Below are 26,279 nucleotides of genomic sequence, written 5' to 3'. Positions count from 1 at the left end.
AGCTTGTTTTTCCCTTTTCTTCCCTCTCTCCCTCCACAGATCTGCCTGAATGGTCTATTGCTCCCCTCACTCCATGCTTCCTTGGTCCTCCCTCTAGTTTCTGTGTTTAGGATCCTCTCTTCCCAAAGGTCAGAGTAGGTTGGATGGGTCGGGGGAGGGATGGAACCTGTGGGGACCATATGCTTCCTATTGTTCTTACATCTGGAACCAGGGCAGCAGCTCCCCACTCGATCCCTTTATCCTCCCACCACAATTAAGGATCAGAAGCAAAGTCAGGCTGGAAGACCCACAGAATGAGCCCATTTTCCCTCCTTTCTATGTGGAAGGAACTGGGGGGAAGAGTTAATTCCTGGAGCAGATCTTGGAGATGCAGGAAATCTGTTAAAACAAAACCCTCCAGATTTGTACTTGGACTTCAGTTTGGATTCCCCTCTGATATAGAACCTGTGTGGCTCTTGGATGAATCAACATCTCTGGGCCTGTGTCTCAGTCTGGTTTCTGAAGTTCCTTCCAGCTCTCTGCGCTCCTATGTAGGGAACATCTGGATCACCAGCAGAACTCGGAATATGCAGGGAGAGGGGTCTGAGTGGGGCTTGGAAACCCAGGCCACATTTCCCCTGCTGGCTCACGTAAAGTCACACCATCTGTAAGTTTTCATCTCGACTTCAGCCCTACAGACAGGAAAAGGCCTAAGAATTAAGGAGAGGATGTGGGGGGGAGAAGGAAGAGAAGGTATCCAGATGTTGTCTATTTCTGTCTCCATGCTGGCCAAAGATCAACTCAGCAGGATGGGATGGCTACACTCCTTAAACAAAGATCTCTGCCCTAAAGCCTCCTTGCCCACAGAGTAAAATTCAGACCCCTCTGCTTGGCATTCAAAGCTCTCCATAGCCTGGCAGCATGCTACCTTTCAGGCCTTTATTAGTCCCCTTTATATAATATTCTCTACTTCAGACAAACCGGGTTACTCCCTGCTAGCCCCGCCCCGCCAAGGCTCTCCTACCTTGGTGGTCTATTCACATCATTCCCTCTTGGCCTGTTGAATGAATTCCTACCTATCCTTGGTAGACGAACTCAAAGGCCACCTGCATCCAAAAAAGGCTTTCCGATGTCCCTGGTAAGTAATCACCTTCCTTGCACACCCCGACCCCATTTTGAACCTCATTGGAACCTCTGCTTTGCTAGTGATACGTTATTATAATAGTGGCCCAAAAGTCTCAGTGGATTTGTTTTAATAAGTTACTAACTTAATTATAGTTATAAACTTAAATTTGCACCAAATCATGAACACCCTGTATTATGATTTGTATTATCTGTTCCCCCCACTCCTGACCCATTCAGTCATAAGTTCCATGAAAGAGGGACCATGTCCTCTATTAACACAGTCTACCATGCCCAGGACAGTGTTTTGCACTGATATATTTATATGGTGTTTTCATATTTGTTTTTGGCTGAGGCAATCGAGTTTAAGTGACTTGCCCAGGATCACACAGCTAGGAAGAGTTAAGATTTGAACTCAGATCCTCCTGACTTTGGGGCTGATGCTTTACCCACTGTGCCATCTAATTGCCCCATTTATATGGTGTTTATAAAAGTTTATAGAGCATGTGGCATATATACAACCTTACCAGGCAGGTACTACTGATATTGTTATCCCCATTTTATAGACAAAGAAACTGAGGCTCAAGGAGAAGTTAAGTCACCCCACTCCCACCCAGTCACAAAGCTGTGTCAGAAGAGGGATTCGAATCTAGTCCCCACACCAGGTTTGTGCCAGGTTGCTGGGTGGACCAGTCACCCAGGAGAAAAAAAAGTTGCTAGCTGGGGGAGGGAGTGCGTGTGTGAGGCTGTTTGTGCCCCTGCCCGGTGCCAGAGCCTGGCACCGTGTCCTTGGCATCTCCCTGCAGAGCATGACACACTGCTTTCCCCTTCCAGGGCTCCCCTCAGGCCAGCCCGGAGAGGGCGATCATGGAGGCAGCAAACTTCTTCCCTCCCTTCCCAAAGCAGCCTGGAGCCAGAAAAGGAATATAGCCTTTTATTGACTACTTAAAGTAGAACAAACTAAATACATATTTAACAATTTTGGTTCCTTTATACAAGACATTAAATAAGTTATGCATGGAATTAAGTAACGACAAAAAAAAATTGCTATTCGGGTTAAATGGCAAAGAAGATAGAAAACACCCCCTGTCCTCTCCTCAGTCCTGTGGTTTTCTCCCGCTCAGCTTTTTTGAAGGCCCCCACCGGGGGGCTGCTGACGCACCCCTCATCTCCATTCTCATCCCGCCTGAGACCCGGAACCCCTCCGGTTTCCTCCCCAGAAACTTGGAAGGCCGGGTGCAGGCGCTTGGCTGGGGCCCTAGGAGACCCACGGGCCCTCTCTGCTTCTCTCCCCTGCCTCGCCTTCCCACGTTTCCCACAGCTGTTTGGGGCTTTCACCCAAGGAGAGACAGATGGACAGACACACACAAGCACACCTATTTGGTTTGAGAAATACATTGCAAAGCAACAGGGCACACGGGGCAGGAGCGGGCCTAGCAAGGGCCTCCTGGAGTAACGGGAGCACCGCCTACGGGGAGCACGCTGGGCAGCCTCCCTGCCTCCCCCCAACCTCGTTGGTTTCCTCATCTTTGGAAATGGGCATTTAGGGTAAAGTCTTTGTTTTCACTGAATCAGAGCAAACCTTAGAGGTCATCCCTGACCTGGTGCAGGAACCCCTCCTACGGCGTTCCAGATGGAAGGTCATCTAGCCAGCTTGAAATACTTCCAGCGGCTGGGAGCTCACCCCCGAAACAAGGCAGCTTGCTCCGTTCTCGGACCGCTACTCAAGAGTTCTTCCCTAGAACTTCCACCTCCCCTCCTCCTTCGGGCCTGGGGGCCAAGTGGAAGTCCCTCTTCCTCAGCCCAAAGAAAGCATCAATCCCCTGCTACTTCCTACTCCTACCCAAAGCCTTCTCTTTCCCCAGGCTGCACATCCCTGTTCATGGGCTCTCACCATCTGAGTCGTGCTAGTTTGTTCCCAAAGGGAACTATATACTCCCCGTAGGGTCTGACTAGGACGGAGGATAACATTGCCCTCATTGTGGGCATTGTACTTCTATATACGGAACCCAGGATTGTGAAAGCTTCTTTATCACACACTCTTGGTTCATCCTACAGCTTCTTGGTTTTTGTTACCCAAATGGCTGTCGGTTTAGACAATTCCCTATTTATGTAATGGATTTTCTGAATTTAAATATCCATGATTTTTCACTGAATTTATGTGAATATAAATATCCAAGATTTTTCACTGATTCTTGTTAAATTTTAACTGTTAGTCTATCCTTTTGAAACCTACTGAAAAAATGTTCAATACAGGGATTTATCCTGCACATTAGCTACCCCTCCCCCAGTTTTGGGGGGCTTCCTACTGGATAAACAGGGCCTTTATCAAAGCCATTGATAAAAAAGTTGAGAAAGACAGTGTCTGGTGGCCATTACTAGAGTCTCTTCCCTCACCACTCAACATTAACCACTAATTCTTGCTCCTGGGTCCGATTGTTCAACCAATTCTGAGACTATTTAACTTATCTCTTATTACCTAGCCCCTGTCTCTCTATAAGTTCCCATGGATACCCTGTGATGGCTTGGCTGAAATCCACTGAGAAATACAAATGGCATTGCCAGCTCTCTCATAGGAACGGGCACTAATTCCTGGCCAAGCAGCCCTGGGGTTCACTGCAAAATACAGAGATTGCGAGTGGAAGCGATCTTGTTACCCTATACTTTACCTCCTTGCTCTTTCTCTAATCCTTTACCCAGTATAACTTTAAATATACTACTATTACTCTGCAGCAACTTCCTTCAGAAAGTGAGTTTTTTGTTTTCTAAGTCTGATGGGCTGATCATTGCTGGGCTTTCTGAAAGTGAGGTAAACCTAACTCAATGAGGCTCCTCATGTGAAACAATTTTTCCCTCCTCCGTCATCAATTCCTCTTTGGGTTTTAAGTATCACTCTTCTGAGATGTCAGTCCAGGCTTCGGTTGCTCGCTGCGAGAGGAGCAAATCTTTGGAACCTTCTTTGTCTTTTGGGTAGGAGACCCTTCTGATCTACTAGATGCTTGCCGTAGCTCGCGCTGAATGGCCTGATGTGTCCGGCAAACAGGATGTGTACGGTGGGCCCTCTTAGGTTACTCACTATGTGCTCCTCTACTGAACCCGTAATGCCGGTGTGCCCCTGCATGCCCACCCCAAGAAACAAGGCTCAGGGATCTGTAAATGGGGAAAGGCTTGTAGGACCCAGGACGTTTCCCTCTGTCCCAGCTCCAACCAGGCAGCCGTAGCAGGCTGGCTCTTAACAATGTGCTTTTCTCTGTTTTCCATAAGATTTTCCTCAAATCTCCTAGGGATGGAGGAGCTCAGAGGAAATGTTATTTCATTTCTTGCATCAACAGGGCAGTGATGGGAGGGAGAACGCTTTTAAATAGCAGGATGTAAATCCCTCGAGGGCCAGTACCATTTCCCCCCCTTTTGTCTGTGTTGTCCTAGACCCTAGCACCTAGGAAACAATTAGTAAACACACTGGATTGGACTGACTGTTTGATAAAGCACCATGTAGCCTGTGGATGGTTAACAAGACAGATGATAGATGTTAAAGTATCTGAAAGCACAGAAGCTGGAGAAATCTTTTTGGACGTGGCACATGCTTCTTTTATACAAAACAAAAACCAAAAACCAAAATAACACCAATAAAACAAAAACCAAAACTCCCCCAAACGTAGGGCCTTGCTTGACTGGCTGGGCAGGTCCCATAGCTACCCTGGGCCAGGCCGCATTAATCCCAGCCGGTTTGTTTCACATTCTGCGTGAGGTGAGACTACTCCTGGACTCACAGGCACGTCAGGAAGGAACTCGGGGACCTGGACAAGTGCGACTTGGAACACAGTTAATATTCCAATCCATGGAGCGCGGGACATGGGGTCTGCAGTTCCTAAAGTTGATAGGCATAATTTTGGCCAACATGCTTGGAGAGAGCGGGCTAATGATAAATTCAATTTCTCTCTCTTCTCTCTCTTGTGCTCACTTTAAAAAAAAAAAAGCCATTTCTATAGAAATATAAAAGGCATTCTCTTCCATGCAGTGGATAAGACGTTCTCTGCATAGCCCCAAACAAAGAACAATCAGGATCCATCCTCCTTGTGGTCCCAAACTGCACCTCAGGAGCCAGGGAGAAGCAGGCTCCAGCTCGGACGGGGCAGGGATGACTAGCACATCCCTTCCTAGAAATGCATTTCATGGCACATTCAGCTCCTCCCCCCCTCCAAGTCCGAGCTGACCCTCCCCCGGGCTCTGGGAGCAGTCGAGAATGCAAAGGGCAGTGGCTTTTCTCCTTGTGGAAGGTCCGTCAGGCCTGGGATTCTGGACTCCCGCCCAACAGTGTGGCTCAATGAGTTAAGCTGCTTTTGGGGTCCGGGGCTCCTGGGCGGGGGTGAGGAGGCTGTGCTGAGGCTGGCGGCCGGAGCGGGTCCCCATCACCAGATGGCTTGGAAGTAAATGCGGCCAGGGTAACCGCTCGAGGCTTCTTGCAGAACCGGCTCCCTTCCGCAGCCTCGAGGGGAGCTCCTGGGCCTGGAGGCAGGGAAGCTTGGAACCGGGGCGCTCAGGGGCGGGGAAGCTGGCAGGAAGTGGGCATGAACCCCACCGCCAGGTGCGGCTGACCGCCTTGCTGGCGAGGGAGGCTGAGGAAGGCGGGCTCTGGCCCGGGAGCCTCGGGAGCAGCCATCAGCCATCCCCAGGGCTCCGGACAGGCGGAGAAAGTCGCTGTCCCCGCCCCCGCTGCCCGCTTGGATGAGATGGGGGGTGCCAAGGGTTCAGGGAGCCTCTATCAGCCGAAACCGCTGCCTTCTGGGGGCCACCAAGGCCAGTTGTGGGGTAAAAAAGTGACCACAGGGGAGCCGCGAGTGGCCGTTCAGAGTCCGTTGGTGTCGATGGCGGTCACCGAGGCAGGGGTCGAGGACCGCGAGGTGGCCGCCGAGGTCTTGTCCAGGGCCGGGCTCAGCCCCCCGTCGGCGGCTTTGGTGGCGGAGACGCGGCCGCTGGGGGGGAGGAGCGGCTTGCTCTGGCTGTGGGGTCCCTGGCCGCAGATGCGGTGGTGACGCTCCCAGTCCTTGTGCTGGCAGAAGGAGCCACAGTACCGAGCAATGTTGCAGCCGCTGCAGGTCTCGCTGGCCTTGCGTCCGCAGTTCCAGCAGCTCTGAAAGACAAGGGGCCCGAGTCAAGGGGAGCAGACCGAGGCAAAGGCCAAAAACGGGCAGAAAAGGAGAAGAGCCCAGGGCCCTTCCGGCTGCCCATGCCGCGGCACTCACGGCCGCTCGACAAATACTTACTGATGTGGGCCCGGCGGCGGCTGAGCCGCAGAAGAGCTGCTCGTCCCCTCCAACAGGGCCCTGGGGGGCCCAGCATCAAGCCGGACACACTGAGTAACCTGTGTAACTGCCTCGGAACCCCGGGGCTCTGCCTGGGGGTGGGAGCCCCAGGGTGTGCAAATGGGGCTTCTGTCACAGGAAGGGGAAGCCATAGGAGGGGGTAAAAATAACGCTTGTCACTTTGAAAATAGGTGTGAGCTGGGTGACCCTGGGGACATCACTTAACCCCAGTTGCCTCAGCAAAAAAAAAAAAAAAAAAAAAAAAAAAAAAAAGAAAGAAAGAAAGAAAGAAAGAAAGAAAAATAGGTGTGAGAATAAGGATGCTGACACAACTTTCCTTAAGGCCCACTCTAATTAAAGGGAGGGGAAAAGCATGAAGGAAGCCCTGTCATCTAGTGGACAAAAACCTGGTCTTGGATTCAGAGGGGTCGGGCTGGATCATTTAATATCCAAAGATATCAGTGTTTGTAATGCAGAAGAGGGTGGGTTTTATTTTTTTATTTTAAAAAGACAGGCTGAAGCTATTTGGCAGAGTTGATGAAATGCAGGACTTGGAGTCAAGCATCCCCCCGTCCAAATCCTCCCTCAGATACATACTAAGTGTGTGGTATTGGGCAAGGCACTTAGCCTCTCTGAACCTCAGTTTCCTCATCTGTAAAGTGGGAAGAGTAAAGATATTCTTTATGAGAATAATCTTTTTAAGATATACAAAGCTGCCAGCCTTTATCCAGAGCAGGAGCTGGGACCAACCCAGCAAAGAGATACAGGGTCTGTCTCTCTTTTGGCCCCATCCTTGGCCTACGTGGTGCTCCACTGTAGGCTAGGAAAACGATCTGGGACACACACACATTTCAAGCTGAGCCTTAAGGCTAATGAAACAGGTCTCGTGGGACTGGGAATGAGGGGCTGAATCCCCCTCCCTGTCCTGTGCCCCTTCTCACCCCAAGAAGCCCACCCTGCCAGTGTGACTGGATGGGAATAACCAGGGCAGGGCCGAAAGCGGGCCCCATCGGGATGATTCCACTTGGAGGGGAGGGAAGGATCTTTTCCTATCAGAGCCGAGAGGCCTGCTTGTGTTGCACAAGCCCAGGAGCAGGGCTTCTCCCCAGCCTCAGCAGGGCAGGCCTTGGAGCTGCCAGATATGACATGACGGAGGCAACCGAAGGCCGCTAAAACTGGCGGGGCTTAATTCCTAGGAGGCTGAGCGAGGCAAAGCCGCTTTATGTGTTATCCTCTGGCCAGCTCACACCCCAAGGGGTCTCAGGTCTGGGGCCAACAGATTTGGACTCCAAAGGAAAAGCTCTGGGCCTGTGGGAAAATACTCAAGTCAGCAGGAGCAAGACCCTTTACAGCACTTCCATCAAGTTATACAGAGTCCTGAAAGTGGTTTGAAAACATTGTAACTTAGCCTAAACTTCAACTATTCTTATAATTGTAGGTGTTATTATTATTTTTAATCATCATTAGTATCAGCAGCAGCATCAATAATAATAATGATGATGCTAGCTAGCATTTACATAGGTTTTAAAGCTTACAAAATGTTTTACATGTACTTTTCCACTGGAATCTTGCAACAACCCCACGAGGAACGTGTTATTATTCTCACTTTACAAATGAGGAAACGGAGGTTGAGAGAAACTAAGTGTCTTACCTAATACTAGGCAAGTATCTGAGGGAGGATTTGAACTCAAGGTGTGCTTGACTCCAAGTTCAGCATTTCATCAACTATGCCATTAACTTTAGTTCTTTTTAAAAAAACAAAAACAAAAATAAAACCCACCATCTTCTGCATTACAAACACTTAGGGACATGGATTTTACAGTGAGATAGGCCCTTAAGGATTATCTAATTCTATCAGTTTCACTTGGCCAATGAGAAAACAAAGGCCCAGTGAGTAGAAGTGTGGCTTCTCTAAAGTAGCACAGGAAATAAAGTGAAAAAACTGTGATTGGAAGCCAGACCTTCTGACTAAAAACTCAGTACACTTTCCACTACACAGAACAAAACACAACAAAACAACAAAATTGTCCCTGGCTGCAGCAGTTTCTGAGTCTGCTTCCTTCATACCTTTTGAGGTAGTCAAGAAAAAAAAGTTTTAGGCCCCATTTATCCCTCCTTACTCCCCATAACTGACAAGAAGGGGCTGTTGACAGTTAGAGGAGGCACCCTACAAAATGGGTGGTGGGTCGGGGCTGAAGGGAGAAGTCTTGGTTCTGCTGGAATTACTGGTTGGTAGAAGTGGAATATCCAGGGCATACTGACCACCCATGATAGTGGACTATCCCTACTGACAATGGGTGGGTATGTCCCTGGGTTGCTACTATGGGGCTCAGTGTTGGGAGGCCTTCACTTCTCTTGGAAATGGGCTTCTGGTTCTACACTGGGCCCAATACCTCTGCTGGAAAACTCCCATCATTACACAAAATATTCAGTCACTTTCATTCACTACATCAGCTTAGTCCATAAGCTTGTCTCTTTGATACTACCATTAGAACATCCCTGGTCTTGTCAGGAACCAATGCCCATCCTATCCAAACCAGCTCTGCTTTTTGTCCACGCCTTCTAGGAAGACAATGCTCCTCTAGGATCTCCCCATTAGAAGTGAGCACTTTGAGAGCTGGATTTGTTTTACTTTTTTCTATTTCTATCCCTCAGCACTTGTCACATAGTAGTGTTTAATATATATACTTAATATTTATATTATTAACATATAAGTGTTATAATTTTAATTTATAATAAATATGTAATATATAAAATGTACATAAATTAATATATATTAATTTAAAAACATATATAATTTCTTCACTTATTCCCAGATACTGACATATCCTGATTCATCTTCTCTCATCTCCTGAACTTTAGGCACAGTACAAGAAGCCGCCACTTAGGTGAACTGAACTGAACCCACTGATACCCTGGCCCATTGGATATACAAATACTCCAAAAAGGGTGAAGACAGAAAGTCTCCTATATTCCCAAATATTTAAAGCATTTTATGTAATAGCAAAGAACTATTAGCAAGATGCATTCTCATTGATGGGACTAAATCATGCAGGTTGTATCTGCTTATATGAAGATGGAGGGGAGATCCCCATGCAAGGACTTCACTGAGATTTCATTTATATTAGGGACCTCCTGGATGACTAATCTCCCTGATCCAATACAGGTCAGCCAGCAGCAGTCTTGGAGCTTAACACTAGAGTGTTAAGTGACTAGCCCAGACTCACAAAACCAGCATGCGTCAGGAAGGACAGGAACCCCTAGGTCTTTCTTGCTGGAGGACAATAATCTGCCCACTCTACCATATGGATGATATGGACCATCCCTTATGTTTACCTTCTCTCTATACTGCCAAAGAGAAATATTTTAATTTTAAAAAAATTATTTAAGCTTTTTATTTACAAAACATATGCACGGGTAATTTTTCAACACTGACCCTTGCAAAGCCTTCTATTCCAAATTTTCCTCTCCTTCCCCCCACGCCCTCCCCTAAATGGCAGAAAGTCCCATACATGTTAAATATGTTAAAGTATATGTTAAATACAACATATGTATACAGAAATAATTTAATGTTGTTGGTTCCTTTGAATATCACAAATTTAAGCCAAAAATTAATTTCATTACTTTTTTTTTCTATTAAAATTCTGGGTGAGGAAAAAAAAAAAAAAGATGTAACATTCTATACCCAGGCGCTAGTTCAGAAAGCTCTTACCTCGGTGGACTCTTCCTGTTCATTTATGACCAGGAACGCATCTTCCGTGGCCTGGCGCTTGGCGTCGGCAATGGTCTGCTCCATGCGGGCCCTCTCCGATGCAATCATCTCAAAGGCCTTCTGCTCAGCCTCCGCCACGGCCTTCTGCACTTCCGACATGGCCTGACGCTTCACCTCGTTCACAGCTTCTTCTAGGGGAACACAAGGGGATCATTAACTGGCCAGAGGAGCCTGCGGCTGCCCTCCTCCACTGCTGGCCAAGGAGGAAAGGGACTACATCCAAACCGCCCCGTTTCTGACAAACGCTGCACTTGGGGTTTAGGCTCACGTTCCACTAGGAAGGCCCATCACCCTGGAACTTCTAGAACGGAGTATTTGCTCCGTGCAGCATGTGGCCCCAGGATGCTTGAGAAACAGTCACTCCCTTCACGGTGCTTGCAGGAAACGTGTCTAATGGAGGTCCTGAAGGAGCTGGAAAGCCGGGCTGTTAGCCTGACCACGCTGGTCCCGAGGTGGGTGATGGGAGGGAGCCACATGACCTTGGCTTGACATTGTCTGCGCTGCCGAGAAGGCCTCTCTCTAGGCTGGCTGGCTCACTAAGGCCTTCCTTTGGGTTAGGGAGAAATAAGGTTTTTGTGGCCAAGTCTATTCCCCGGCCCTTGTGTGAGGTAAGCATAAGAGGGTAAAGTGTTCTTCTTGTATGCTACCCATTGATCAAAGTCACATTCAGGCCCCCTTTTTAGCTTTTCCAGCCCATTTCTCCTGGGCTTTTCCTTCTCTAGAATTCTATCCTATTCAGTTTGGTGTTTCATTTTTCACTCTTCAAATGTATTAGTGTGTAAATTCCCTGAAGAGAGAGGGGGAAGGAGGGACCCAAACCCACAGGAAGACCCGGCCTCAGATTCTTAACAGTCACTAGCTGCGTGACTGGGCACTTAACTCCAAATGCCTCATGAAAAAGGAAAAAAAAATCAATGGCGCAGCAGGGATGCCAGGCAGAAGGGCTCGTGATGAGCCAGGGTAGGTAGGATCTACCTGGGGGCCCAGTGGATAGAGTTCTTGACCCAAACTCAAATCCTATCTGTGCTCACTAAAAGGAAGGGGCCGGACAGGATGATCTCTAGAGTCTTTTGCAGCACTATCAGCCTAGGAGGCTGGGAAAGTCCGTCAGGCAGCCCCAAACTTAATCCATTAGGGATACGGGAGGAATGCAACACAGGGCCCTTTTCCCTCCCTGGCTTCAGGGAGTTTAGAATTTGACAAGTAGGAGAACTGGAGAAACAATGAAAAAGTGCATGGTGCTAGAGGAGGCTACCATTCTGGAGGGTGGACGAGGCAGGAGCCAATGGCTGGAACAGCTGGGAGCTAGGGCTTGCCCCGAGCCATGGACCACTGCAGCAATCCTCAGGGCCAAAATGAAGATTTTTTTCTGTTTAGATGTCACCAGATGTTCAGTGACTTTGGAATAAAGCTACCTGGCTTTCAAGGTCCCCATAACCTGGACCACCGGCTCTGTTCAGCCTTCTCTGCATTATGTCCTGCTATGTACTCTACCCACCAACAAAACTGGGATACTTTCTTTTCCCTCAATATGTCTTGTCCTGCTTTCTAATCTCTTGGCCTTTGCCACAGCTGCTATGTCGAGAATGTCTTCTTTCCTCTTTTTCCTCTGCTGAATTTCTATCCATCTTATAAAGCGACTTCCTTCTGGAAGACTTCCCTAATACTCCTGGTTAAGAACAATCCTCCTCCTAAGATCCCACATGGAACTTTGCTTGGATAGCTCTAAAGCATGGATCAAACAATATTGTATATTACACTTATCTATGTATCGCTTATCTATGCTGTGAGTTCCCCCAAAACAGAGATACAATTTTATCTAAATTTTGTACATCCCCTGGCATGGGACATAGAACTACATATATATTAGGTGCTTAGTGACTATTTGTTGGATGACTGAATGTGACAGGGGAGAGTTGGGAGAGAGAACTCTAGGCAGAGAAAAGCAAAATATGAGCAAAGTCAGAAAGGTAAAAATGAATAGGCTTGTGTGTGTGTGTGTGTGTGTGTGTGTGTGTGTGTGTGTGTGAGACAGAGAATTAGGAGACCATGATCCTGTCTAGAGAGGAGGCTCCTGTCTAGGGAGCCATTCCATGTTCTTGAGCAGGGAAGTAATATGATAAAAACACTATTTTTAACAGGATTAACCATACTGAATGAAATAGGAAGAAATATGAGACCAAGAGAGAACTTTTGTGAAGAAGTTTTCAGAGTATATTGAGCTATATGAACAAAAGAAGAAGAACAAAGCAAAGACTCAGGTTTCAGGGTTCTTAAGGAAGGCCTGGGGCTATGGGGCTGGAAGTGGGGTGACTGAGGCAGCACATGACTAGAATACAGAAGTACAGGCAGTGATTTGGGTCACCGAACAATGGAGACGTGTGTGGACATAGGAGACTGACTGTTAGAAGGAGTGAGCTAATGAAACTTCGCTTTGTAGCCCATTGAGTCCTGGGCAGGGAACTGAGTTAATACCAGGAAACCTGGGCAGGGTGACAAGGGCCGTGTCAGGAAAATATAAGTGGGGTTCAGTGGTGACAAGGAAAAGCAGGAAACGGCAAGGATGGAAGAAAAATTAAGGTGAAAAAAAAAAAAGAGAGAGAGGCAGCATCTGGCGCTATGAGAAGCTCCCTAACTCTTCTCTGAAGGCTGCTGGCTTGATAAATGACCTTGGTTTCTCTCCTGGGTTTATTTCTCCATCCATAAAATGTGAGGTTTAGATGAGGTGATCTCTAAGGGCCCGTCCATTCTGTGTTCTATGACTGGCCAACCAAAAACCAGGAAAAGGGAATACAGGAAAAAAATAACCCACGGGACATCAGATAAATCGATACTCATGAGTTTCAGATTGCATGAAGGGCCTCCGGACCAGATGCTTGGCTCCCAAGGCCAGCCAGGGTTGGGAGCCAGCCCCACAATCTTATATAATTCCAGTAGGGGAGACTTTAATCTACATGGTCTAAGGGAAGGGAAAAATTGATTTACACTTGCAGCCCAGGTCAAATGCTTTCTTCCAAGAAGAATCACTCCACTTGTAGGGAATTCATAAAACCCACAAACAAACTCACACACTTACCAGCTTTTTTCCAGATCTCTTCAGTGACATAGCCTGTTCCTGATCTACTGCTGAACTCACGCTGGGAATCTGCAGAGAGAGGGGGAAATAAAGTGGTATCAGAGGGGACTCCCCAACTCCCATCTCCATGCATTGAGACCCCAAAATCTCTTTCATCTGCACTTTGAAAAAGGCAGGGATCGACAACGATATTGTATGAGGACATATTTTGATGGAAGTGGATTTCTTTGACAAAGAGACCTAACTGAGTTTCAATTGATAAATGACGGACAAAAGCAGCTACACCCAAAGAAAGAACACTGGGAAACGAATGTGAACTATCTGCATTTTTGTTTTTCTTCCCGGGTTATTTATACCTTCTGAATCCAATTCTCCCTATGCAACAAGAGAACTGTTCGGTTCTGCAAACATATATTGTACCTAGGATATACTGCAACATATCCAACATATAAAGGACTGCTTGCCATCTAGGGGAGGGGGTGGAGGGAGGGAGGGGAAAAAATTGGAACAGTAACGAGTGCAAAGGATAATGTTGTAAAAAAAAAAAATTACCCTGGCATGGATTCTGTCAATATAAAGTAATTATTAAATAAAAATGTAAAAAAAAAAAAAGAAAGAAAAAGGCAGGGAGAGAAACAAAGAGAAGAGATAGGGGAAGACAAGGAGCGGAAGAAAAGAGAAAAAAAAAGAAAGAGGGAGCAAGAGAGGAAAAGGAGAGGAGGAGAAGGTAGAGGAAGAAAGAAAAGAGGCGGGAAAGAAGGAAGGAGAAGAAAAAGGAGAGAGAGAGAGAAAGAAAGAGGGAGAAAAAAAAAGGAAAAGAGGGAGAAGAAGAGAGGAAGAGGGAAAGACAGACAGAGAAAAAGAGGGAAGGATGAGGGGAGGAAGTGAGAAGGAAACTCCAAACATTTAGAGATTCAGGTCACATCTTAAATTAGTACTATAAATCTAAATTAATAAAGCTTTGTAAATGAATGAAAGAATTAGGTAAATGACAAAAAAAATTTATATTAAGATAGCATAAGAGTACAGTAGAAAGAGTGAATGCAAAGTTGGTAATCTATGGGCTCAAATAAAATTCTGATTACTTCCTACCTACTTGACCAGAGGCAGGTCACTTATGACATCTCATGACTCTCCTGGAAGAGAGAAATAATAATAGCAAACCCTACTAGAGGCTTTTCTAAGTGAGTGCAGTAGAACCTAGTCCAAAGCACCAGAAGGCCAGGAAATAAGGCTAATGCAGAGGTCGGATCTTTTTGTGTGTGGTTAGAGATGGGTTATAATGTATGTTTAAAAATGTCAAGAGGGAACAGCTGGGCTATGTGTGGTATAGGCACTTGATAAGTGTTTGGTGAATTAAAATAAAATGGCTCATCCTTTTGAAAAAAATTCATCTACAAAACTTTAAAGTGGAACAAAACAAAGAGGAACCAAGGGATTATAAATAGAATTCTTCAAAGCCATATAATTCTGGTCTGTCATTAATGATGGACTAGGGTCTAGAAACTGAGTGTTAACCTTTAGGTATTCTCTTTAGAAACAGGAAGGATGCTATTCTGCAAGATAAGTGGAAAGAAGTCTGGCTTTGGGGTCAGAGGCTCTGGATTCAAATTCCACTTCTAGTGCTTACTGAATGACCTCAGGAAAATCCTTTAAACTCTCTGAGCCTCAGTTTCACTCATTGGTAAAATGAAATGGCCTAATTAGATGGACTGAGGTCCCATCCAACTCTAAATCAAAGACCTTAAGATGGAACTAAAGATTCCAGAAAGCTCTGAGGAAAAGAGGAAAAGCCTTTAGGACAAAGAGGCAGAGAAGGGGCATTTAGAGAAGGCAACTGGAAGGGATAGAGAGGAAATGTAGCACCGTAATAGTGAACAGAAGCAATGAAGGGCTATGAGACTTTCTGGTCTGGGATAGGGGCTCTTGTTCCCACTCTGACCTCTCAGGATTTTCTGCTAGAATCATGGGAGCCACTCTCCTCTCTATTCCTCATGGGTGACACTCCATGTGCTGTTACTGGCTCACCCTACATTCATCCTCACCTCACAAGATCTCTCACTCCTTGCATTTTCTGCAGGAAACCCTTTCTGATCCTGTTTCCCCACTGTCTTACTCCTATATTCACGTAAATGTGTCTGTGGTCTCCCCCGACAGAACATAAGCTTCTTGAGGACAGGCAATTTCACTTTTTTTTACCTGTTTTCATAGCGCTAAGGACAGCGCCTAGCATATAGTCTGTCAATCATGTTGATTGATAACCATTAGAAACAAAAATTTTCAAAGCCCTGGACAGAGGGAGAAAAGCAGCAGCTGGCACCTTTCCCTAATGAAGGTCATAAGCCAGATGCTCCGAATCAGTTTCCCCTAGACCTCTCTTCCTTATGCAACTCTATGAGCATTTGCCAGAAAGGAATTCAGAACCTAATTAGTCCAAGGTACTTGCCCAAAGCCTTCACTATGGAGACAGATGTTAAAGGATACTGCAAAAAATGGTAAAGGTCTAGGGCCCAGGGACTCGAGAAAAGGAACAATGTGGGTGGCTGGGACCTTTTATATTTCTCTTTACACTTATTCTTTGTGTGTGTATACATACACACAAAATATCTCATTTTATTTTTAAATTTTTCAATAATGTTTTTATTTTTCCAAATACACGTTACATTTATTTTTAAAGCAGCGATCTCATTCACGAGCCTTCACTCAGAAAGTCAAGTTCCAGATAATACTGAATTGAAATTATTTCTTCAGCAGAACTAGGAAAGCTATCAAAGTCATCCGTGGTCTTCAGGATTGGTTCTTAAGATGCTATTTATTAACTTCTAGATACCCATAGGTGTCAATACAGGTAGATTATACCTCCAACTTATAAATACTAAATGCTTTCAAAGTTTGTACAGAAGTCCCTCTCTTTTGTGGTGAAGGCAGGTAGAAGAGCAATGCAGAGAGTCTCTGAACATATTTTCCTGACTGAGAAAAATATGACAAATAGGAAATCTGTGCTGGCTTTCCTCTGAAGCCATTCAACTCTGAAAGTAGCTGAATATATTAACCAAACCAGTCTTGAGTTTTGAGATATGGGCAGAAACTCCATGATAAAGAAGAAAATAAAAGATAGAGAAAATGAAATAGAAGGTGGAGGAAGGCGAGACAAAACAGCAGAGAACAAAGGGAGAAGAGGAAACCATATAGGCAAGAAAAAGACTTCTTTTGCCCTTCCCCCACCATCCTCCTGGACACAGAACTGCCCTATGCAAAATCTCTAGAGTACAGATTTGTCTTTGTCTTCCTCCCACCTATTTCTGTATCCCAGGTAACGAACAGTTAGTTTCTCTAAGTACTGCTTTCCACCCTCACCCCCAAGTGCTCCATTCTCCAAAATTATCTAACTTAGAATTCTCATACTATTTGAATATCTATGTTCTAACTTTACCTAATCTCAGCTAGAAATCAGAAAGAAGGCTGCCTAATTAAAGTGGATTATTTTTTGTTTGCTGTTCAATCTAAAATTATGGTATTAAAATAAATTAAGTAAGCCCCTGATTGAGAATGAGAATGTACCTCCCCCTGCCACTGGTCCCCTTTACCAATCCTCACAGGATTTCTCATCTACAGATAATCTATCATCTAGTCTCATTCTTATCTACGAAATAACTCACTCTAAATCACAAAGCCTTAGAACAAATGCCTATAATCTAGACCTTTGGGCCTCCAGATGTGGGGGCTGATGTATGTCCAAAATCATCCACAGCAACCACACATCTGCTTTTCCCTCTTAATGACATATAGGTGGACATGGCCATCACTATCATCAGCCAGGAGACAGCTACATAGAGAACTCTTGCTGTCATTCATCCGAAAAAAAAAATGTGGCAGTTACCAGAAGTTTCACAACATGAAAAAATAAATATAGGGAAAAAAAATAAACTGTGGGAAACTCTTGAGGGAAAACATTTTTAAAAAAATCTTTATCCATTTGGTAAGGAAAGGATAATTACATGGAGAGGACAAAAAAGGGTAAACATGAAATATAGGTCACCGTGCAGTATGCATGGTAGATCATGCACAGAGCTCAAATACTGCATCAGATATAAGTTATGGGCCTGGATAGGTCACTTACATTCTCTGTGTCTCAATTTCCTCATCTGTAAATGAAGGATTTTGACCTGATGGGCTTTTGGGGTCTCTTCCATTTCCATCAAACCCTATTTGTTTCTCTGAGATGCAGATGTCTCTAAAGGTACTGGGCAGTTGAATGGTGTAATGGAAAGAATGCTGGGCTTAGAGTCAGAATTTTCATCTTCCTGAATTCAAATCCAACCTCAGATATTTATTAGCTCTGTGACCCGGAACCAGCTATTTAACCCTGTTTGCCTCTGTTTCCTCATCAATAAAATGTGCTAGAAAAGGAAATGGCAAAGCTACCAGTATCTTTGTGAAGGAAACCCTTAATGAGGTCACAACCAAAACAATTAAACAACAAAGCTATTAGATTTCGATCTATTAAAAAAATTAAGATTTCTCAGTTTTAGTTGATACCTTTTTTATCATAGGCTGACAGAAGAATTTTAACTTGGTTGAGATTCGTACTGACTGCCTTCTGAGCTACTGAGTCATGTTCCTTTCTGTTTGTCACTGGTAGGGGATTGATTCTCCTGCCTCTGCTCTCAAGAAAAACTCAAATTCACAATGAGGTGAGTTTATTTCCTGCACTGACACACTCTGAAGTATGTCCCTGGGTGTAAGAACCAGGAAAGAGAAAAATATTTTACAAATCTTTTATCCAAATACTTTACCAAGACTAGCTTCTTTTCAATGCAAAAATAAAAGAAAAAACAAATTTCAAAACAAGAACAACAGCAAAACAAACAAAAATTCCCAGCTGTGCTAAGTGGAGCCACAGACATCTCTGTAGGTGCGTCCAGCTACATTTCTTACCATTGCTGAGTGAGTCCGAGCTTCCTGGACTGTGCTGCCTGGAGATGAGCTCACTCCCAGCTTTCCTAGTCTCTGTGTTCTCGCTGCATCGTCTCTTCCAAAAGTTGAGTTCTTCCCGATCGGCTTCCTGGCAGCGCCGCAGGACAGCCATGGAACGTCGGGTTTTCTCTACCATCTCCATGATGCAATTCAGAGCCTGAGAATGAAAGAATAGAGCACAGGTTGGAAATAATCAACAGAAGGAAGGAACTAGAATTCAAGAAATCTGAGAAAGGTTTCCCAATGACAATGGAATTTTATCTGAGACTTGAAGGAAGCTAGGGAAGGCAAGAGACAGAAGTGAGGATGGGGAGAATTCTAGGCACTGAATGCAGCCAGTAAAAATGTCTGGAGACCAATGTCACCAGCACTGTGGCGTATACTGAAGGGTATAAGGTGGAAGAAGAATAGAAAAAGGAGTAGTGGGTGCAAGTTATTATTTGAATGGTCACTTTTGGTCATGGAAGTGATAGGGAGCCAATGGAGTTTATTAAAGAAATGGAGAGGGTATATGTGTGAAAGAGAGAAAGAGGTGCAGGAGAAGAAAAAGAGGAGGAAGAGGAGAGAAAAAAGTGAAAGGAAAGAGAGAAGAAGAATGGTAGGAGGAAGGAAAGAGAGGAATGGAAGGGAAGAGAGAGAAAAGAGAGAGAAAAGGAAAGAGAAGAAGGAAGAAAGAGGGAGAGAGAAAAGGAAGGAGGGGGGAGAATCAAAGGGAACACAGAGAAAGGGAGGGGGGGGACAGAGAGAAAAAGTAAAGGTGGGAGGTAAACCAGAGGCTGAGAGAGGGTATTAAGCAAAAGAGAGTGACTGAGTATCAAAAGCTGCAGTGATTTCAAGAAGGATGAGTCTTGAGAAAAGGTCATTAGATTTGGCAATTAAGAGATCATTAGTGCCTCCTAACTGAATGATGAAGTCAGAAATCAGAGTGTGGAGAGTTAAGAAGAAAGGGAGAGTAAAGGAAGGAGGAACCCACTGTAGATGGCCTTTTAAAGAAGATTAGCCACAAAAGGCAGGAGAGGGAATGAGAGCTAGGAGCTGGCCAAGTGAGGGCTTTTTGAGAATGGGGGAGGTATGGATATGTTTGTAGACAGTAGAGAAGTAGCCAAGAGACAGAACAGGATGGAAGACAACTAAGAGAGTGAGAATTGGGAGGAGTTAGACTGCTGTGGAAGATGGAATGGAATGGGATCACTTGTGCAATAAAATAAAATAATTACACTTCAATTTGCAATCAGAGTTCATCATCTACCTCTCTGGAGGTAGAAAGCTTTTTCGATTATGAGTCTTCAGAAACTGATTTAGATCAGTCCTGAAGAGAGTAGCCAAGTCTTTCAGAGCTGATCATCATTACAACATTGATGGGCCATCTCTTCATCTGAGACAGGATGAAGAAGACTGTGGCAGAATTCATTTGGGTGATGGGAGATAAGAAGGAGGAGAGAAGAAGGCGAATGGCCTTAATTTTTTTCAGTAAAACATGAAACAAGGTTTTCATAGTTAAGAGGATGGATGAAAAGATGAAAAGGTTTGGAAAAGCTGCTGGGGGAGTGGGATAATGAACTACTTAAGCAGCTGTAAAAGGAATGCTCAGCAGCAGAGAGGGCCCACTTGAGGGTATATAACATAAATTGAAAGTGGATGCACGGTTTCATGGTTTTCTCCAGTTTTACTTAGTAGCAAGTGTGTTAAGAGTAAATACAACAGAGGGTGAGAAAAACCTAGAGTTAAGTTTGACAGGGAAAAATTGGCAGTTTACGAAGGGGCAAAGGACGTAAGAAAAACAGAGAGGGAAGAGCTGAACTGGTTCACCCAAGTTCAGGAAGAAAGAAAGATTATAGTCAGTGCAATGTAGCCCGGAAGCAAACTGAGAGGTCAAGGGATTGGATGCCAACAACTTATCCATCATATTGTGGACGAGGAAAAGAGTTTGGGGTTGCAAGGAAGAGAGAGAGAGGTGGAATGATACTAGATTAGGATCAGATAAGGGAGTTTCAGGTGTGAGCCACTGAACTCACTAAGAATAAGATGTTTTGGAAGTCAGTGGACAGTAACTACCAGAATGTGGTAGTAGATGTGGATGGGGTAAAACCTCACTGGAGGGAGGAAAAAGGGCAGCTATAAGGCTCAATGGATAGAGCAGCATTCCTGGAGCCAGGAAGACCTGAATTCAAATCCAGCCTCATGCACTTATTGGCTATGTGACTCTGGGCAAGATAAATAACCCTGATTGCCTCCAACAGACAAATAAGGGAATTAAAGTGGCTTAGAGAAGTTAAGCGATTTGTTCACCAGGCAGAAAAAGGAACAACACTAGAGTTGGAATTCAAATCCAGGTCTCCCCTGGCTTAATGTATAATGGTTTTTTCACCATCCCCAACTGCTGCTCAATAGTTATACCCCATGATCCCAAGTTATTACTTCTTGTTCTGCTACTGCCCCAACCTTTAACCCTTCAGTATTGTGGTTAGGAATCTGGGAGAAAACTGCTTTACTTCATACTAAAATGAGAATGACTGCTCGGACTCTGTTTTAGGGGTAGATAAATTCCCCTTTCTTCTGAAGTCATCTTGGTCTCCTATTTCCCTTTTGGCAGTTCTCTGCTTTCACCTGGATACTCCATCTTCTATGTTCAGAAAAGGAGAATTTGCCTATTCCACTGCAATAATGCCCAACTTCTCTATCTTTACCCTCTACTTTGCAGTATACCCACATAACTAGTTAATCTAGATTGACACTAAAACAGGAAAGAAGAGAGGGACCAGAACCTCGACATTACTTGAAGGAGCCTCTAGGTTATCTGGGAAGCATCCCGCCAGTGCTACAACTTATTAAGATGTCATTGCCCAGGTTCTTACGTGATCGAGATGTTTCCACTCGTCAGCCCATTCTCTCTCTGTCAAACGGTGGTCCACCAGCTCTTCCTGGTATCCTCCGTTTAAGCCTGTACAAAATTAGAGAGTACATTTTCTACGATTAGGATAAGGGAGGTGCTGGGAAAGGCTTTCAGTCTTCTTTATTTAAGCTTTTTATTTTTAAACATATGCAAGGATTGTTTTCAACATTTACTCTTGTAAAACCTTATGTTCCAGTTTTTTTTTCTCTCTCCCTTCCCCCCACCACTCCCTTCCCTAGATGGCAAGATATAATCCCACAAATATCTTGCTGCACAAGAAAAATCAGATCAAAAAGGGAAAAAATGAGAAAGAAAACAAAATGCAATTAAACAACAACAAAAAAAGGGAAAACAGTATGTTGTGATCCACACTCAGTCCCCACATTTCTCTCCTGGGTGCAGATGGCTCTCTCCATCACAAGACCACTGGAATTGAAGACTTTCAATCTTAACACAAATTGGGCAACAGCTGTGAGGAGCTGAGGATGCTGGTGAGGGGGGTATGGCTGGGTGACTGAGGCTGCGGGTAATGCCCCTGCCTGAATGTTATTGCCCAGGCCACTTTAAGACTTTAAAACAGCCTTCTTTCCTGGTGTTTAAGGAATGGTGGGAAGAATTAAGCCTCGAGAATGCAGAGAGAAGAGGGCGAGTCTGGGTGGGGAAGATCAAGGGAGCAAGCCGAGATGGTACTGGCAAAGTGTAAAGAAAGAAGCTTTGGGAGAAGTAGAATATGTTTACAAAAATTAGGTGTGTCTTAAGCCTGGGGTGATCGGTTCCACTGGGGGCTTAAGATTTGGTGTGGATGCGGTGGAATGGGAGGAGTAAGGGTGTGTGGTTTTAGGATCCTGTCTCTCCACAGTATTAGGGAATCAGTATGAGAAACTTGGTTTCGAGTCTATTACTCCAGTTAGGAGGTATGGTGGAGAAGTTTTGGATTCAGAGTCAGGAAAACCCGAGTTAAAAACCTGCCTCAGATACTTGCTAGGTGTGTGATCCTGAGCAAGTCACTTAACCTGTGTGCCTCAGTTTCCTCATGTGTCAAATAAGAGTAGTAACAACTCTTTATAAGGTTGTTGTGAGGATGAAATAAGATAATAAAATTACACATGATATATATAAAATGCATTTTTATTATTATAACCAGAAATTGTTTACAACAATGAAATGACCAGTTGGGGAGAGGGAAAGAAGACTCGAAGGGCAAATTTCTGAGTTTCCTCTGTAGTCACCGCATAGTGGACAATGCACTAAAAAAGATAATTTAGAGCAGAGGGTATGAGAACAATATGACTGGGAAGGCTAGGCCCTAACAATAGCTAACAATCGATCAATCAGCAGTTATTAAGTGCTTGTTTTATGTCTAGTTCTAAGAAACTCAGTTTCTTCTAGACTCCAAGTCCAAACCCCTAATGACTGTGCTACCCACTTTATATACCTATGCCCTTAACCTAAAATCAGCCTCTGTACTTGTTTACAAATGAGAAGAGATCAAGCAAATTTTATTAATATATTAAATTTCATATATACTTCAAAAACCAAGTGTAATACAAGTTCAGATTTCATATCCAATCTTTTTTTTCTTTTATTTTTTTTTAATGAAATGTGCACATTTATTGTTGGCTAAGCTAATGAAAAAGAAAACAAATTAAAAAAAAAAAGAAAGCATGTAGGGAGATTAGATTGCTGTGAAACAGGAAGAAAGAGAAGCTGCCTTACTGCAGAGTGATTGACAACTTTTTAAGTTTAATGATGTTATAAACATGTGTGATTGGCTTTATTTTGGGTTCATAATAAATCAATTTTATAAATAAAAGGAAAAAAAAGAAAGACCAGTTTACTTTCCCAAGACAAAATGAAAGAATCTCCAGGCTACGACTACTATTGATGTGTCATGGGGCTCAGGGGTGAAAGGCTGTGTCTGGCTAGGGGAGCACGGGACAGTGCTGGAGGTCACAGGAAACTCTGGTGTTCCTGTATTTTACATTTAAGTAAACCCTGGCCTTTGCTTTGCTTCCCGTACTAGGCTGCAACCTCTTGGAGGATAATCTTAGGCTCACGGCTCCAGGGCAGGACATACTGTTCTAAACCCAATGGGGATCTGTCTGCTTTTGGCTGAGGGAAGGGAGAGGCCTGAGGAAGGTGTACAAGCAGCTCTGCAGGAAGGAGAAGCCAGCAGCGGTGATGATGGGATAAGAAACACAAACTATGAAGAGAACGCCTAGCCAAGGAGTGCTGGTTGGGGAACAGCGAGGAATGAATGACTCAATGCTGTGATTTTACTCAAAGCCAGGGAATCTCCTTTAAGACCCTCTGAGCTCAGCTGAGCTGGCTAATAGCCTGCCCCCTCCCCTTCCCCTTAGAAATGCCCTAAGGCAAAGGCTTCCAAAGCAGGACAGCCCTTAGTACATTTCATTCTGCAATCTCTCTCTCTTTTTTTTTTTTTAGTGTTATCACATTTTAATTCTTTTTTACATTTAGTGTTTATCTTTTCTCAATTACATGTAAACAAAAATTTTTAACATTAATTTTTTTAAAGTTCCAAATTCTAATTCCACAATCTCAATAGTGTCCCCTGCCAATAGTCGCAAATAGCCAGCCCTAACCCTCGTATTACCCTCTTGTGAGTCAGTCCTGCCCTCTAAAAGCTGCTGGCAAAGCAGGGCTCTTCTTACCCTCATTTGACAGAGGAGGAAGCACAGAGAGTTAGGTGCCTCCCACAGTCACAGTCAGTAAAAGAATGGGGGGTGTTTGGGGGACAGGGAATTGATTGCTCACTAGAGAGAAAGTGAGAGACAATGCTAAACAGCCGATGGTTGAGTTCCGTCTACAGGGCCTTGAATGCTAGGGCGAGGAGTCTGGATTTTATCAGAAAGTGAATGAAAAAGGGAGTTTTATTTATTTTTTTACTCAAAGGGTGACGTTATTGAAGAAGTTATAGGAAGTTTAATTTGGCAACAGAATTTAGGATGGAATGTAGAAGGGAAGACTGTTGCAATACATAGCCCAAGTGAATGGAGGCCTGAATCAGGGTGCCGAGCCCATGCGTCTTCCTGAGTTCAAATCCAGCCAGTGACAATTAATACAGGGACGACTGAGCAAACCACTTCACCTTGTTTGCTTCAATTTTCTCATCTGTAAAATGAGCTAGAGAAGGAAATAGCAAACTACTCCAGCGTCTTTGCCAAGAAAATCCCAAAATGGGGCCATGAAGAATTGGACAAGACTGAAATGACTGAGCACTAAATTTATGACCTTGTTAGATCTGTTAACCAAATCCACTTGTGAGTAACCTACCTCAAATGGGGCCCGAAAGTAAGCCCTCTGTGAGAAATTACTGGCAGCTCTGCTGGAGAAAAAGAATGATCCAGGACAAGGGTGTTTTGACAAGTTGCCATTTTCTCTTATGGTGAGGCTATTGATGACAGAGGTCACTCACTATAGCCTGGGAGCATTTTATTAAGAAGACAGACACTGGGTTATGAGTTATAAAGATGAAACAAAGAGGGAACTATTCTTTCTTCTCCCCCCCCCCCCAAAAAAAAAATCATTGAAGAGAATTCCCTACAGATAGGGCTTCCTGGAGTCATTTTTGTGGCTAAGAACTATGAGATGGGCTTCCCTTAATCACAAGAGTCCAGTTTCCAAACAATGATAAAATGTAGATATTCAGATCAGGGGTTCTTAACCTGGGGTTTTTGGACTTAAAAAACAACTCCACCATATTCTGGTAACTATTTCAAAATAATTAGCTTCTTTTGAAATCCTGTTTTCTTCATCTATGAATATTATTCTGAGAAGGGATCCACAGACTTCTCCAGATAGCCAAAGTTCCTAGGAATTAAAAATGTTAAGAGCTTCCAAGCTAAAGTAGGAAAGGGCCAAGCAAAGGACATTGAGCTCTCTTGTATGGCTATGTAGGAGACAGACCACTGGACCTAAGAGTCAGGATAATAGGAAGTACCTCTGGTACTTCCTGCCTGGTTTTGTAGTTCTATGCAAGTCATTCAAACTTCCTTTCGCTTCTTCATCTATAAAATGGTATTGTAATGGCATCTACTTTGTGGGGTTGTTGTGACAGTTAAATGAAATTATAGCTAAATCTCATTTTTTATTCTGTTTGCATATTATACACATTATATTTTAATATAAAGTGTTACAAAATATAAAAATAAAATGAAGTGCATTACTATGCCACACATACGTTAATATGCTAGATCATATATAGTATAACTTTACCAACATTGAGAATACCTTGTACTCCATATTTTCCATTATTTTTCACTAGAAATATTGGTTCATGGGTTTGAGTTAGCAAGAAATGATCAATATGTTAAAAAAAAAAAAGGTCAATTCTCTTCAACACTGAGATAACTCAAACCAATTCCAATTTTTCAGTGATGAAGAGAGCCATCTACACTCAGAGAAAAGACTGTGGGAACTGAGTGTAGAACACAACATAGCTCTCACTCTCTCTATTGTTGTTTGCTTGCATTTTCTTTTCTTCCCAGTTTTTTTCTTCCTTCTTTATCTGATTTTTCTTGTGCAGCAAGATAACTGTATAAATACTTCTACATGTATTGTATTTAACAAATATTTTAATATATTTAACGTATATTGGACTACCTGATATCTACTAGGGGAGGAGGTAGGGGGGAAAGAGAGGATAATTTGGAATGGTAGGCTTTGCAAGGGTCAATGCTGAAAAATTACCCATGCTTATGTTTTGTAAATAAAAATATTTAATAATGTTTAATATTCATTATTTATTAAAACTAGTATTTATATTATTATGTATAAATATAAAATTTAATGTTTATTAAATAAAATATTAAATTAAATAATGTTTAATAAAAATAAATTTTTAAAAAGGCCAATAAAACATAAATTCACAGAAGACAAAGGAATAAGGCAATTTTGTTATTACTGTGTGAAATTTAACATGCTCTTTTAAAATAAAGTATACATAACAAAAGTTTTATACTTTTTACTGAAATATTTACACCTATTTATGATTGTTAAATTCATAATAAAAATAAAATAATAAAAAAGGGAAAATTTGTGTAATTATAATTTGAAATGTGTGGCTTTCTTGACACAAAAGAGAGAGAGAAGACTTGGATGGAAGAAAACCTGTAAATGATAATTGTCAGGGGTTAA

General features: G+C 43.7%; 1 protein-coding gene across 7 annotated transcripts in view; it reads right to left on the bottom strand.

The window, feature by feature from the left end:
• Positions 1-2,021: 2,021 nt before the first annotated feature.
• Positions 2,022-26,279, bottom strand: part of CBFA2T2 (CBFA2/RUNX1 partner transcriptional co-repressor 2) — a 162,317-nt gene continuing 138,059 nt past the window's right edge. For 6 of the 7 annotated variants that reach the window (XM_051979126.1, XM_051979128.1, XM_051979129.1 and 3 more), the window contains 5 exons: positions 21,085-21,170; positions 18,191-18,386; positions 13,253-13,321; positions 10,117-10,307; positions 2,022-6,232 (listed from right to left, as the gene is read on the bottom strand). In XM_051979126.1, the coding sequence (XP_051835086.1) occupies positions 5,948-6,232; positions 10,117-10,307; positions 13,253-13,321; positions 18,191-18,386; positions 21,085-21,170 (827 nt within the window). In that variant the 3' untranslated portion in view covers positions 2,022-5,947. The remainder of the gene's footprint in view (positions 6,233-10,116; positions 10,308-13,252; positions 13,322-18,190; positions 18,387-21,084; positions 21,171-26,279) is intronic. The other variant, XM_051979124.1, reaches the window with a different exon arrangement.

Source organism: Antechinus flavipes, chromosome 2 (genome assembly GCF_016432865.1).
Source record: "Antechinus flavipes isolate AdamAnt ecotype Samford, QLD, Australia chromosome 2, AdamAnt_v2, whole genome shotgun sequence".
In the NCBI taxonomy this organism is placed as follows: domain Eukaryota; kingdom Metazoa; phylum Chordata; class Mammalia; order Dasyuromorphia; family Dasyuridae; genus Antechinus; species Antechinus flavipes.
Note: the sequence above shows the minus strand (reverse complement) of the source record. Positions and strands in the feature narration are given on the sequence as shown.